We start from the raw sequence: 13,922 nt of genomic DNA on the forward strand, positions 1-13,922 counted from the left end.
GGATTAATTCTCGCGTGCTGTTGATTGATAAGACACAGTCTGTCCAGTTTCTTCGAGGAATATACAACACCCCCCGCTACGAACTACCACCCTTGATCTTCGAGTGATCATTGAAAATACCTGTTCATCCTATCATCATATCCAAAATGACGGACCAGTTCGCCTTTTCATATCCATCACCACTGGACGGGTATGAGAATCTCGAGCCGTTGTCAGAGTGAGTGCCACACAACCCCCCCCTGTACCTTTGGCTGGCGATAGGACAGAATCCACTCTTGAAATTGGTATACTGACCATCGAGTCCAGCGAGAGAAACGACGATGGCAAATCGTTCAAGAACCCGCAGCATGGCGTGCGGAGCAAAGCCTACGACGAGTTCCCGGATCCGCTGAGCAAAGACCGGCAGGGGGGATTCGACGTCCACATCTATCACTTCCAGGTGGGATCCATAGTTTACAGTGACTACTTTTCTGAAATACAGTCGTTCCAGCTAACTCAGCGTGAATGGAATTAGAATAACCCCGACCAAGTCACCTACGCCAAAGCACTATGGGAACGAATCCGACGCGAATGTACGTATTGCACCCAGCTATCAAATATCAGTTCTACATTTCTGTGTGACAGATCCATCTTATCTCTTCTATATAGAAGAATTTGGTTTACTTCTGGCTCTGATGATTATTTATTAATGATTGTCCAGTCCCCGAACTACGCATCTACACCTTCTTCGACCGCCCCATCGGCCCTCACCCGGTCGCCATGTTCGAAGTGAATATATTTACGCCAGCACAGTTCGGCGCCTTCATCCCATGGCTCATTATCAACCGCGGCCCACTGAGTGCGCTGGTGCATCCCAATACGGTGGAGACGGAGGAGGAGCGCAATCATACGCAGCGGGCGACGTGGTTGGGGGATCGGATTCCGTTGGATTTGAGGCTGTTTAAGCTGATGAAGGAGGCACAGAAGAAGAAAGAGGGGGAAGAGCGTCAGCAGCATTCTTAAAAAAGGGGAGTTGGGTTTTCTTGAGGCATTGTAGATGGAAGGAGAAACAATAACTTTTCCCCTGTATTTTATGATCTTGCGCCATGACCCATGACCCATGCAAAATGATACAGTAGTATACTAGTAGATTGATCATCGCTCTCTCTCACAGAGACTGCAGGTCCGCGTGTGGGAGTGGCAGACGGCCGAAGCTGATACCAGGCGGTTTTTCGATTGGCGGACGAGGGAGCATAGGAGTGGAGCATGTTCAGCGTGGGAGAGCTTGGATGCACCTTTGATCCTTCACAAGCCCGCGATGAACCATTGAAATCATTCTTCAATCTTCAAGAAATCATCGGCTGATGAGAATAACAGGGTCAGTGGGTAACCTTGAACACAACCCCCCGCCACCAGGTGACCGCCCTCTTCAGGATCACCAGCCGGCCTCCCACCGGGGATCGACCGGAACTTGAAATCGCAGATGCGATCATGGTGATGTGCATCGAATCAGAATTACTCTTGCAACCGCCTGGTCTTTACAGTCTTGATCAACACCTCCACATTCCTCGGCAGGAAATCAACATGCCTGGCTGATTTCCAAGATGAACAGCCCCCCATCTCTGCCACCCCCCTTCTAGGGTAGGGAATGTTTTCCCCCGCTTCTGCACTATCGGCGTCGCCGTTCCGTCCGGCCTTGAATTTGGATCGGAGCTGCCGTGGACCGTCGGAACCCTGTCATTACCCCCGTTGCAATATCCCAGGGTATATAAAGACGGAGCCGACGGGGAAATGAGTCGCTAACAAGGGGTTTGCCGAGGACATTTTCTTTTTTTTTTCTCTGGGTTACATTCTACACTATTCAAATAACCACTCCTCCTATCTCAAGGTGACCTACTGTATGTTCCGTTGGGGTCGTGAGCAGACTCGGTGCCATCTTGTGACGAGGTCATGCTGATCGCTATATAGATAAAGAGCCGACGGCCACCCGAGAGACTTTCCACGGGCCGAAAACACAACCACTGCAATTTCAACTACTAAATACATTGAGAAACCATTGAAAAAAAAAATGAGTTGCCTCATTTCGCGCCTGGCGCTGCTTGCTCCAGTTGCTCTATCGTTAATCCAGCCTGCTGGCGCATTGCCTAAAGCCCGCGACGCACCCACAATTCCACAATATGTGATCGACTACGGTAAGACTGTCTGATATTTCATATCTGCAACCATCTCATTTCTGAACGCTTTACAGCACCCCTGGTATGGCTGCACAGCCAGGACCCCTACCGACCCAGCGACCTCCAGCAACAACTCGACCATACCACAGCACAGGTCAAATGGAAAGAAGTCGACGGAGCACCTTCTCCTCTGACACTAGACAATCTCGACAAACTCAATGATATAGGCAACACTAGTGTTTATTTGACTTCGCACGAAGGCATCGATATCAGCCCTGAGCCGGACTGGTTCCACGGGATCACGCCGACAGCGCAGGGCGTCACCGAGAAGGGGACGGGGTCTGCGATTATTGTGGTGGATCATGGCAAGGGGGATGTCGATGCTTTTTATTTCTACTTCTATGCGTGAGTCATGGCCCATATAGTCTACGGGTTGTATGCTCAATAACTTGAAGTGGCTACTGACTTATGTAGATATAACAAGGGCAACACGGTTTTGGGCATGGAGTTTGGCGACCACATGGGAGACTGGTAAGTGACATGTCTGTGGTAGTGTGCCTACATCCAAGTATTCTAGCTCACTAGCAAAGGGAACACAATATGATCCGCTTCTCCAGCGGCTCGCCCCAAGCCATCTGGTACAGCCAGCACGCCAGCGGACAGGCATTCACGTACGATGCAGCAGAAAAGAAGGGCAAGCGGCCGTACGCCTACTCGGGAAACGGCACGCACGCCAACTACGCGATAGCAGGGTAATCACCTTCCACCTGATCAGATACTCGTTGAATATCTCATTATGTTGAAAACCAACTAACCAACCTAACTAGAAAACACGACCACACCATTCCAGGCGTCAACCTCCCCGACGGACCCCTGGTCGACTACTCAGATCGCGGCCTCCTGTGGGACCCCACCGCCAATGCCTACACCTACACGTACGATCCAGCAACCGCCAAGTTCGCGGCGGGCAAACCCGATACCCCGGTTGGTTGGCTCAATTTCAATGGGCAGTGGGGCGACGACCAGCCGCCTAACGAGCCATCGATCTTCGGGCAGGCCAAGTATGTGGCGGGGCCCAATGGGCCGAAATTCAAACATCTGGATCGCAAGGAGGTGTGTCCGTCGTCGCCGTGTGTTGTGTTGCCGTTTAGGATCTGGGCGGAGAAGAACTCGACGGCGTGAACTATCATTTTGGTTGCTATATAAATACTGTGCTTGGCTGTAGTTAGGATACCCCTAGTTTTGTTATTTAGGCTCTGATATTGGATGTTATTGTGTATTCGGTTTTGATGATACTCAAGGGAATGGCAGCTCGGGCCGGTCAGGAGAATGAACCGGCCCGCAACCTCTCCATTTGCCCCGCATAGAGATTGTCCACAGAGATGACACCTCTCACCATCAGATTGAATGACCAGACTTCGTACGGCAAGAAACAAACTGCAATAGATTCTGATGTCCGGCAAATCCAGGGTCCTTTTGGTTGGATGCGGCGGTGTCGGAACCGTCGCAGCCCTCAACCTCGAACGCGGAGGTCGAGCCGAGGTGTCGGGAGTGTTGAGATCGAACTATAACCTGGTAAAAGAGACCGGGTACACGATTCACTCTTGTGACCACGGCGAATTGAAAGGGTGGCGACCAACCGAGGGTCAGTCGCACACATTCCATGTATCAATGCGAGAGATAACTAACGAAGCAAGGAAAACACAACAGTCTTACAAGCTGTACCCACCATATCCAAAGAATCATCAGACCGCCCCTTCGACTATATCGTGTGCTGCACAAAGAACATCCCAGATACCAGCCCAACACTGCCAGAGATCATCTCGCCAGCAGTGTCTGCAGGGCACACGACAATCGTGCTCATGCAGAACGGGCTGCATATAGAACGGCCATTCATCGAAAGATTCCCAGAGAATATTATCCTATCAGGCGTCAGCCGCGTCGACGCACACGAAGTCAGCAAAGGCGTGATAGAGCAGAAACAGCGCGATCTGCTACACATCGGAGCCTTTCAGCACCCGTCTCTCAGCAGAGATACGCTGGAGAAGAAAGCAAAACAGTTTATTGCTATTTACAGCGCCAGCGGGAAAACAACGTGTCTCTACAAGCCCGAGGTTGAGTATGAGCGCTGGACGAAGCTTGTTTACAATGCAAGCTTTAACCCGGTCTGTGCGCTCACTGGACTGAACACGGGCGAGCTCCAATTGAACGAGAATACTAATACTCATACTCTGGCTGGACTTGTTATCCCGGCCATGAAGGAAGTGGTGGAGATTGCGCGGGCTGCGGGGCATATACTCCCCGAGGATATTGTGGATGATGCTATTCGCAGTAATCCTGTTGAGCAGATGATTACCCCGAGTATGCAGGTGGACGTTCAAAAGGTTGGTTCTTGAAGATATGAAGAGTCTCTTGTGGAGTTTTAGCTGATTCCTTCTTGACTATTGCAGGGGAATTTAATCGAGTATGAGAATATTCTCGGGGAGGCTGTTCGGGAAGCTAGACGGTTGGGCGTGGATGCTCCCATTCTGTCTACGCTGTATGGATTATGTGGAGCTGTGCAGTGGCGATTGAAACAGAGAAGGAAGTGATATAGCGATATGGTGGTTCTACTCGGCTTGTCGAGAACTGGTACATGGATGGATTTTGATCGACTATCCATAATCTATAAGCCAAGCCGAGTCTATCCAGCAAGGTTAGCTTTGGAGTTGTGTAATTGCTGACGACAATGTTTTACCTATAAAACCACCCACAACCCTTCGAAGCATCCATGAAAGTATGGAATAACCGAATTTTACCTCCGCGTAACGTCGCACAAGCATCCACAGCTCACGCCCCGATCCCCACCGACGCATGATACGACGGCAAAACCAAAGAATCCCGATGCGTAGAAACCTGCACAGGTACACGCAGACTAATCCCCGAAGCCCCATGCACCCCGAGCTGCAGACTCAGCGCATACACACGCGAAATCAAACAAGAATGAAACGTCGGCACGAAGTTCTGGCGCGGGAGATTCACCGGCACCAATAGCGTCGCCGCATAGTCACCAGCGACAGGATCCGCCGCCCACTCGAGCGCATCCATCGAGTGACAGAACGGGGGGGAACTTCATCTCGGCATAGTTCTTGGCTTTCCCGAAGATATCCTTTTTCTTCGCGGGGATGTCGTGGTGCGAGGAGGTGGTGTAGAAGGTCGTTGCGGTGATATTCCCCTTGAGAGATCGCATGCGAGGCAATTGCAACAACTCTTCTGTCGGTTCTGTGGGCGTGTATCGTAGAAATAATCGCACTGCGTTGCCGATAAAGCTGTGCGGGTCCCGAAGTGGGAGGTAAAAGCTTTTTGGTGGTTCCAGGGTCACGGTGAGCGTGCCCAGTTCCCTTGAGCCCTTGCCAGCTACCATGCTGGTCTGCTGCAGACAGTACTCGCTGCTGCCGCGGTTGAGGTTGAGGTGCAGAGTTTCGTCGGTTGCGGGCTTGACTCGCAATTTGAGACTCTTGACTAGGATTGGCTCGGGCTCTGCCGAGACGATGTTCTTGCGCAGGAGCCGAAACTGCACGAGCCACAGGATTCGGCAGCTGGGAGGTGCAAAGTCATCGCGCAGCTGGCCGCCGAACCCGGAGATGGTGGCATCGCCGAAGCTTGGAGGCGGCTGGAGATGGGCCTGGTGGATGAGAGGATTACTGGCGATGTTGTGGCTGCAAGAGTTTGGTGGGAGATGGTCGGGCACTTGAAATGAAAATGGGAAGCGATATGTGCGGTTTTTGATGATGGTCCTTGGAGATGGTAGGGTTGTTTCGTGGAGCGGGAAGTGGCTCTGGTAGAATCGACGGTGCGCGGTTTCATTGAGCAGTGTTGTGCGTTCCTCGCCTGTTCTTACAGTTACTCTTGTGCTATGGCCATGATAATTCGAGGGTTATTCTTTTGTTTTGTTGGTGACCTACCTATCAGCAGTAACTCAACCACATCGAATCGGACATCACAAGTAGATCGGAGGGAGACCACGCCGGTGACGGTGTCGCCCGTGTAATGGGAGACGCGATATGCTGCCGTGGTATTCGATGCATCTCCAAGCGATATATCAACTGAGAACAAGTAGCTCAAATCCATTTGGCAAGGTGAGGTATGAGTCAAGACGTAAGTCTACTTCGCAGGGATGTTAGGGCCCGTGCCTCACTCGGCCCGTCTGGGTATAGTGTGACTCAGGGTCTTTTGGATCGTAATGTAAATAAATATAGGGCTAGACATTGGCATCGATGAAACAGCATATGATGGCTTGTGCAACCTGAAGACTAAGCTTGCATTCTAGTTATCCATGGATTGCTTCGGCCAACCATGGCTGTAGTTCAATAGTTCGGTTCCCCGAACGCGTCCCAGACACGGGCTGGATGCGCCCCACGTCGCGACCCAAAATGTTGTAAAAGGGGCAGCTTTAGTGAAGAAACCGAAGGAAAGAGAGAAAGAATTGATTCAGGGCAACTGAGGTCGAATTATATTGTTAACGGCAATGTTGTATAGCCCTAGCTCAGCGATCTATAGCCCTACTTGGTATACCTGGTAATCGCGACTCTGGGCGGAGGGAGCCAATGGATAATAATCATAACATAATAAAATATAATATTATAAAATCAAAAACAGGTTGAGGCTCGACACTTGGCTCGTGCATGAACGTGTGCTAGTGCATCTCCCATGCACTCCAGGGGAGATACAAAGGAAACGGCCCAACCGACGAACCCACAATTTAGCATGTTTCAAGTCTGCGAGTCACTAAGCTGCTTTCTCTCATGCAAAATTAATGTTCGATCCTTTTGCCAGTGGAGTTCAACGGCCCCTGGCGTCCGTTGGGCACGAGCCAGATCTCAGGGGACTCGCGAGCATTCTTCATCTATGCAAGAGAATATACACTGTATACTGGATGTATACTACATGTATATTTGATGTCTGATGTTATATTTTCGATATATTTAAATCCATTAATATTGAACATAATACTCTCGCGAATGATACATCCCCTGGACAAATCATCGACAAGCATACTTCCCGTCTGGCTTTAGTTCCAAGCGCCTTGGACCCATCACAGCTTCAAGTGGGGGCGCTGGGTTCGTTTTTACCCCTGAATCTCCGGTCACCTTCACGAATGGTAAAGAGCTGAGTTTGAGAGCCATCACAGTCTCTGGATTGCCTGGATTGCCTGGATTGCCGGGATTCGAGGTTCCTGGTAATGATACGGATTGATACTAATTATACTCATATCCTCATATTCTCATAATGTGATGGCCGATGGATCCCCGTTCCCCTTAGCTCCGTAAAATAAGTGCCCATCGGCATCGTCTCGGCTCTCTCTCTCTTCTTCTTCCCACCTTTTCTCTCCTTTTGTGTTTTTCCCCTCTTCTCTCTATGCGCCGCTGTAGTCGGACGCTGTGAGCAGGCTGTTTCTCAATTTCCCCCAAACCCCGAAAAAACAAAACAAAAGAAGGCCTTGGAACCTTTTCTCTTTTTTTTTTTTCTTTTCCAAGTCTCAATTTCTATTCTCTCGCTCAATTCTCGTCACTCCAGTAGTGACGGGACAGAACCCACTGGCTGGGAGCTTGTTGTTTCTCGCTTGCCCTTCTCTCTCATTTCTCTGCTGTCGCAGACCCATTCCCTTTTTCTTTCTGAAATCGCATTCTTCCGAATATTGAATCTCGACGTGAGATTCTGTATTCAGTCTGGGACTATTAGGAAAGCCATTGGCAGTTTCGAATCGCTCCACATCCCCACCGGACCGTGTTCTGCAGTGTTGAACTTCCAGTCTCCCATTCGCGTCCCTGGAGTCATCGAAATAATTGAAGGTAGATCTTGGATCTGGTGTGAGTATTTCCATATTCCACAAGTAACCTGTTCGTGGGTAGTGGTTCTGGTGCTGATCGAGGGTTGAATGCTGAGGTAGTAGACCTCACAAGAAAAGAAAAGAAGAACCCCAAAAAGACCCTAAAGACCCGGTTCCTGCTTGGGCAGGTGCGATTGTACAACGCCAAATCAGGAAAGCGCACAACATGGCAACTCCCTCTGGTACCCGCCTGGCGCCTCCCTCTGACGGCCTACCTGCCATCACGGAGAATGGTCAAGGCTCCCTCAACCAACGCCGCACCTCGCTCGGTTTCCTCCGTCGTTCCAAATCCACCGAACCCCTCGGCGAGCGCAAATCCTCGGGCAATCGCAAGAAGATGTCCAAGGCTCAAGCCATGGAAGAAGAGCTGCGCCGTCAGCGTGAATCCTACGCGCCCAAGCATGCCCCGCGCTTGCCTGACCTCTCCCCCACCCCACAACTGGAGACCTTTGGAGGCGAAGAGCGTGATGCCCTCGCCGTGGACCCGACCCCGCCACGCCCCCAGTCGGGTTTTGCCGCATCCACCTCGATCCCCGAGCCCATTGACCCCTATGCCCGCACTGAGAGCATGACCCATCGTGGTCGCTACAGCTACGCCAGCAGTGCTGTGAGCACCGTCAACAGCCCGCGTCGTCTGCGGCGTCGCAAGGACCCCACGTCCTACAAGTAAGTAGAGAAGAGACCGTGCCTGCTGTCATGACATCCGACTAACAGATAATTTTTTTTCTACTTTCTAGTGTCCTGGTGGTCGGCGCTCGCAACTCGGGCAAGACCTCGTTCATCAACTTCCTGCGCCAGGCCCTGACGATGCCCCCGCACAAGCACCCGTCGCGCACTCCAGAGGAGCTGGTTGAACTCGACCGCCAAACCTCGCCCTACGAAGGATTCACCTCGCAGTACCTGGAGACGGAGATCGACACGGAGCGTGTCGGGTTGACCCTGTGGGACTCGGAGGGCCTGGATCGCAACATCGCCGATCTCCAGATGCGCGCCGTCACCGGCTTCCTCGAGAGCAAGTTCGAGGAGACTCTGGCCGAGGAGATGAAGGTCGTGCGCTCCCCAGGTGCCCGGGACACCCACATCCACTGCACCTTTTTGATCCTGGACCCCGTGCGTCTGGATGAAAATATCGCCGCCGCCGAGCGCGCCGCCAATGGCACCTCTAAGCCGTCTGATTCGCCCGTGATCGGGGTTCTGGACCAGAACCTGGATCTGCAGGTGCTGCGCACCGTGCTGGGCAAGACTACGGTTGTGCCGGTAATTAGCAAGGCGGACACCATCACCTCTGCCCACATGCATTACCTCCGCAAGGCGGTTTGGAACAGCCTGAAGCAGGCCAACATCGACCCGCTTGAGATTCTGACCCTGGAAGACCAGGAGGAATATACCTCGTCAGAAAGCGCGGATGAGGAGACCGCAGACGGCGAGTTTGAGGCCGACGAATCCACTGAGCCCGCTGAGCTCCCTGGATCTACTGTGCCTGCTCAGCCTGCCGAGGTGGCTGAGTCTGCTGAAACCGCTGAGACTTCTGAGCCCCCCGAACCCACCGAATCTGCCCAAGTGGCCGATGATGTCAAGGAGTCGGAGCCTGTGCCTGAGAAGGCGGCTCCCACCTCGCCGTCGCAACGCACCCAGAGCACGCGCAAGTCCAACGCCTCGCATGCCGCCAGCCAGCACGTCCCGTTCTCGATCCTGTCCCCCGACCCTCACTCGCTGGCAGCCGGGGATCAGCCGGTCGGTCGTCGATTCCCCTGGGGATTTGCGGACCCCTACAACCCGGAGCACTGCGACTTTGTGCGGCTCAAGGATTCGGTGTTTAGCGAATGGCGCTCTGAGCTGCGCGAGGCCAGCCGCGTGATCTGGTACGAACGCTGGAGAACCAGCCGCCTGCACCGCCATGAGCAGCCCGCGCCGGTGTCCAAGAAGGCCATGTACGGAGGTCGTTTGCGTCCCGTTCACGATGGCCGTCGCACGCGATAAATTCCCCGTGGCGCGTCTTCTCTTGTCTTGTTCGCATAGCTTGTTTTTCTTTCGCACATACCCCGATTCTCGCCTCGGCCACATCTGGCGGCCTAGGACTTTTTCTTTGTCTTTTGTCTTTCTTTCTCCTGTATTTCCCTTCTGACAAAATGTCGGCTGTGTGTCAAATCCTGTACTTGTGTTCCTATGTGCTTACCTATTGTTTCCCCGGTAGTAATACCACTTGTGTCTTTGGCCTGGCTTTTTCTTTTCCCTCGTAGTGTAGACGCGCCCATTGACTTCTCCCACGTTTTGCCCACGTCATGGATATCCCCAGCTCGATTGGCAATTTAGTCCCCTGCCCATTGGGGGTCCAACATCACTTTTGAGCTGAAGCGCCGTCGAGGCGATCATGAGTCGAGCGCCTGACTCGAGCCAATAAGAGTGGCTGGATGGTAGCTCCATGGGGCCGTTCTGTTGCAGAACTGCAGCTCGCGCGGTTGGCGGCGTTGGAGGGGAATACGAGGTGCAAATACAAGCCGCCCTGCTTTTCTCTCTTTCTTCTTTCTTCTCTCTTTATCTTCCCTCGGGGACTTGTGTGACTGTGCAAGAATGCCCTGACCAGTGGACTCGACGCCTCGTCCTCGCTCATACTCACAATTTTTTGCTCCGGTCGCCATTTGACCCGCCACTTCTTTGTGTGAACAAACCCAGCTACATTCGACCTGAAATTCCCAGCTCGTTCATACTTCGACTATCCATAAACACATCTCCAGATCCGGCACCCTCGCCCCCACCGTCGGACCCTGGAACGTCATGTCGCTCCAAGTGCACGACCCACGGTCGCGCACCCGTTCCCGCAGTCGCGAGCGTTCGCGATCGCGCGACAGCCGGGTGCCGTCTCCCTCGCCATCGCGATCCCGCCCCCGCTCGCGCTCACCCGCCGTCGAGCTCCCCAAAACGTCCAGCCGAGACTACGGGACGGACGAGGAGGCCGAGATCGAGAGACAGTACAAGCTGCTGAGTGAGCGCAAGCTGCGGGACTTGGAGGAACCGCGCAACGTGATCTCTCGCGCGCCTCGCAGCCCCGCTCGCTACGATCTCAACCGCTCTGATTCCGACGCCGACAAGTCGCGCCGTCGTCGCGACCGTCGCGATGACCGGTATGAACATTCGGGCTCCGAGGACGAGCGCATCGCTGCCCGTGCGCGCGAGTATTCGTCCCAACCGCGCCGCCGCCGCCCCTCCTCTCCGCCTGGTCACAGCAGTCGCCTCGACGACTCGGACTCGGACTCGTTGGACGATGCCCTAGCCTATGGCGATGCCCTGGGCAGCCATCCCAGCTATGCGCGCCCGGACAGATTCCGCTACGCCCAGCCGGCGAACTTCTTGCATGCTCAGCCGGGTGCTCCGCGCCAGTCCGGCTATGCTGATCCGCAGTCGGACTGGGCACCCATCCCCGAGTGCGAGCGACCGGGCTTTGTGCCGCCGTCCTCTCAAGCTGGAGAGACGTCGGCCATGCCCGGAGCGTTCCCTCCGGCGTCGACGTACGCCAATGCATCTGGGACGGCTGCGCCCTCGTTCCCTGCGCCGCAATATGCAAACTTGTCTTCTCAGCAGTTTCCGTATGCGAGCTCCAGTGCTGGCGCTTATGTGCCGTCGCATTCTCGCAACGCGTCAGCCAGCGATGCTGCTTACCCGCCAACGTCGCAGTATGCGAGCGTGCCCCAGTACCAGTATGCGCAGGTCGACCCCAAAGTCCGATATAGCTCCAAGGCGCCGCCCAAACAGTCCTACACAGCGTCGCCACAGGAGCAGTTTGGCAAACCTGCAGATCAGTCGGTTCAGCCGGTCCAACCGATGCAGTCCTACCGGTATAGCAGCGAGCCACAGTTTGTGGAAATCACGCCCGGCGGAGGCCGCGGCCGTCCTCACAGTTTGTCTGTGTCAACGAATAACCTTGCGGTCACCGGGACCCCGACAGGACCCGCGCCAGCCAGTCCACTGCTGGAGCCGTACCACGGCACCTATCAATCCATCTCGCCCATGCCGTCTCCGATTGCTATGTCCTCTTCGCGTGATGAAGACATTTCCGATCTGGAGCCGCTCGACGGGGGCACCTCTAACTCTGAGTCGGGACGGCGCAACAAGCACCGGTCCAAGTCCGGCACCGATGAAAGCCGCTACCGCAGCAGCAAAGACAAGAGCAAAGAGAAGGACAGGGGCCGTGACGAGCGCAAGGAGGATAAGCGTCGCAGCCGACTGAGCACCAGCCATGTTCGGCAGGACTCTAATTCTTCGGTTCCCGGAAGCGACGCCTTGGTCCTCATCTCCCCGACTAGCGGTCGCAAGCGTGTGTCGTTTTACGACGCCGGCGCCGATGCCGCTGCGATGCAGTCGGCCCTCAACCACACGCGCAACATCGATACTAAACCCATCATCCACATCCTGCCACGGCTGAGTAGCGACGAGATCCCGCTCCTGCGACAAGAGTATAAGAAACGGGTCCGCACGCACGGCAAGGGGATCAATCTCGCTAAGCACTTGCGTCTGAAACTGGGCACCTCGTCCTTCGGAAAGGTCTGCTACGCCACGGCGCTCGGCCGCTGGGAATCCGAAGCTTACTGGGCCAACTGCTACTACCAGGCCGGCACATCGCGGCGCGAGCTACTGATCGAGTCGCTGATCGGCCGATCCAACACCGCCATCCGCGAGATCAAGGCTTGTTTCCGAGACCCGCGCTATGGCGACAGTCTCGAGCGGTGCATGCGCTCGGAGCTGCGCGCCGACAAGTTCCGCACGGCCATCCTCCTTGCCCTCGAGGCCGGCCGCCAGGACGAGCGCGAGCCGCTAGACTCGCGTCTCATCCGCCAGGACGTCCGAGACCTGCACCGCGCTTTGGTCTCGCGCGATGGGGGTGAGACTGCCATGATTCATATCATCGTGCTGCGCAGTGACGAGCATCTGCGCGAGGTGCTGCGCGCCTACGAGGCAAGCTATGGGCATAATTTCGCGCGGGCCATGATTGCCAAGTCGCGAAACTTGGTGGTAGGTTACCCTTCATTCCGTTATCCACTTGCCTTCATCCACCTTCGCTCGTTCTATCCCTTTCTTTTTCTCACTTCTACTCACCCCTGCTTGTTTGAATTTGAAACATTGACAATCATGTTGTCATTCTTGTTACTATCAATATTTTCTTCCTCCTTTTGATTTTCTTTTTCCTTTTTTTCCCATGCTAACTCAATTCCCAGGGTGAAACCCTCGCCCACATCCTCAACGGCGCCATCAATCGCCCCATGCGCGACGCCCTCCTGCTCCACCAAGCTCTGCGCGAATCCCGGACCGGCCGCGAACGGTCGGAACTGCTTATTTCGCGTCTGGTGCGGCTCCATTGGGAGCCCCGTCATCTGGAGCAGGTCAAGCTCGAATACCGGCGGCGGTATGATGAGCTTCTGGAAGAGGCGATTGCCGAGGAAGTTATGTCGTCGAGTGGGGGCAGCGAGTGGGGCGAGTTTTGTATTGAGCTGGCGCGGAGCTCGAGGGATATGGGGCGGTGATTTGGGTATCTAGGGGTATATCCATGGATCATACATAGCTGTTAATATGTCTAGTCTGTCATAGGCGTCTTTCGGGATTGTTCTAGTGCTCGCTAGTGTTTAGTGTCTAGTGAGGTATCTGTCTAGAACTAGACGAGGTATAGTAGATACTTGAGGGTATTCTAAGCTATCGAGTGTATTTGCATTCCCGACTAAGATTTGATTTAAAGTATTTGATTTCCAAGATCTAGTGGTGTCCTTGTACCACAAGTTCACTCACTTTCTATTAGTCTAGTAGTCTTCAGCCAGGTGGCCATGGTCGTACATGTCCAACCACCCACCCCGATGGGAATGCCGAGCCCAAGGTTTCACGTGCAGATAGAGTACATAGAGAACAGTGCACAG

At 54.0% G+C, this 13,922-nt stretch overlaps 6 protein-coding genes across 6 annotated transcripts; 5 read left to right on the plus strand and 1 right to left on the minus strand.

The window, feature by feature from the left end:
* Positions 1-146: 146 nt before the first annotated feature.
* Positions 147-1,002, plus strand: NUU61_000534 (DOPA 4,5-dioxygenase family protein; the record flags this gene model as incomplete). Its single annotated transcript, XM_056651118.1, has 4 exons — positions 147-217; positions 307-439; positions 515-572; positions 701-1,002. The coding sequence occupies 4 exons, from the start codon at positions 147-149 to the stop codon at positions 1,000-1,002; spliced, it is 564 nt and encodes a 187-aa protein (XP_056515968.1).
* A 1,045-nt stretch (positions 1,003-2,047) lies between these two features.
* NUU61_000535 (uncharacterized protein) lies at positions 2,048-3,335 on the plus strand (the record flags this gene model as incomplete). The annotated part of the gene is made up of 5 exons (XM_056651119.1): positions 2,048-2,171; positions 2,228-2,558; positions 2,628-2,684; positions 2,744-2,905; positions 2,981-3,335. 5 exons carry the CDS (start codon positions 2,048-2,050, stop codon positions 3,333-3,335), a joined length of 1,029 nt encoding a protein of 342 aa, XP_056515969.1.
* Positions 3,336-3,605: 270 nt separating this feature from the next.
* Positions 3,606-4,549, plus strand: NUU61_000536 (ketopantoate reductase family protein; the record flags this gene model as incomplete). Its single annotated transcript, XM_056651120.1, has 2 exons — positions 3,606-3,798; positions 3,894-4,549. 2 exons carry the CDS (start codon positions 3,606-3,608, stop codon positions 4,547-4,549), a joined length of 849 nt encoding a protein of 282 aa, XP_056515970.1.
* A 433-nt stretch (positions 4,550-4,982) lies between these two features.
* Positions 4,983-6,263, minus strand: NUU61_000537 (uncharacterized protein; the record flags this gene model as incomplete). Its single annotated transcript, XM_056651121.1, has 3 exons — positions 4,983-5,225; positions 5,254-6,023; positions 6,098-6,263. 3 exons carry the CDS (start codon positions 6,261-6,263, stop codon positions 4,983-4,985), a joined length of 1,179 nt encoding a protein of 392 aa, XP_056515971.1.
* Positions 6,264-8,188: 1,925 nt separating this feature from the next.
* Positions 8,189-10,002, plus strand: aspE (septin; the record flags this gene model as incomplete). Its single annotated transcript, XM_056651122.1, has 2 exons — positions 8,189-8,688; positions 8,760-10,002. The coding sequence occupies 2 exons, from the start codon at positions 8,189-8,191 to the stop codon at positions 10,000-10,002; spliced, it is 1,743 nt and encodes a 580-aa protein (XP_056515972.1).
* Positions 10,003-10,797: 795 nt separating this feature from the next.
* anxc4 (annexin ANXC4) lies at positions 10,798-13,538 on the plus strand (the record flags this gene model as incomplete). The annotated part of the gene is made up of 2 exons (XM_056651123.1): positions 10,798-13,029; positions 13,233-13,538. The coding sequence occupies 2 exons, from the start codon at positions 10,798-10,800 to the stop codon at positions 13,536-13,538; spliced, it is 2,538 nt and encodes an 845-aa protein (XP_056515973.1).
* Between the last annotated feature and the right edge of the window lie 384 nt (positions 13,539-13,922).

This window comes from Penicillium alfredii (genome assembly GCF_028826965.1).
Source record: "Penicillium alfredii strain IBT 34128 chromosome Unknown utg000001l_segment0_segment0, whole genome shotgun sequence".
NCBI lineage: Eukaryota > Fungi > Ascomycota > Eurotiomycetes > Eurotiales > Aspergillaceae > Penicillium > Penicillium alfredii.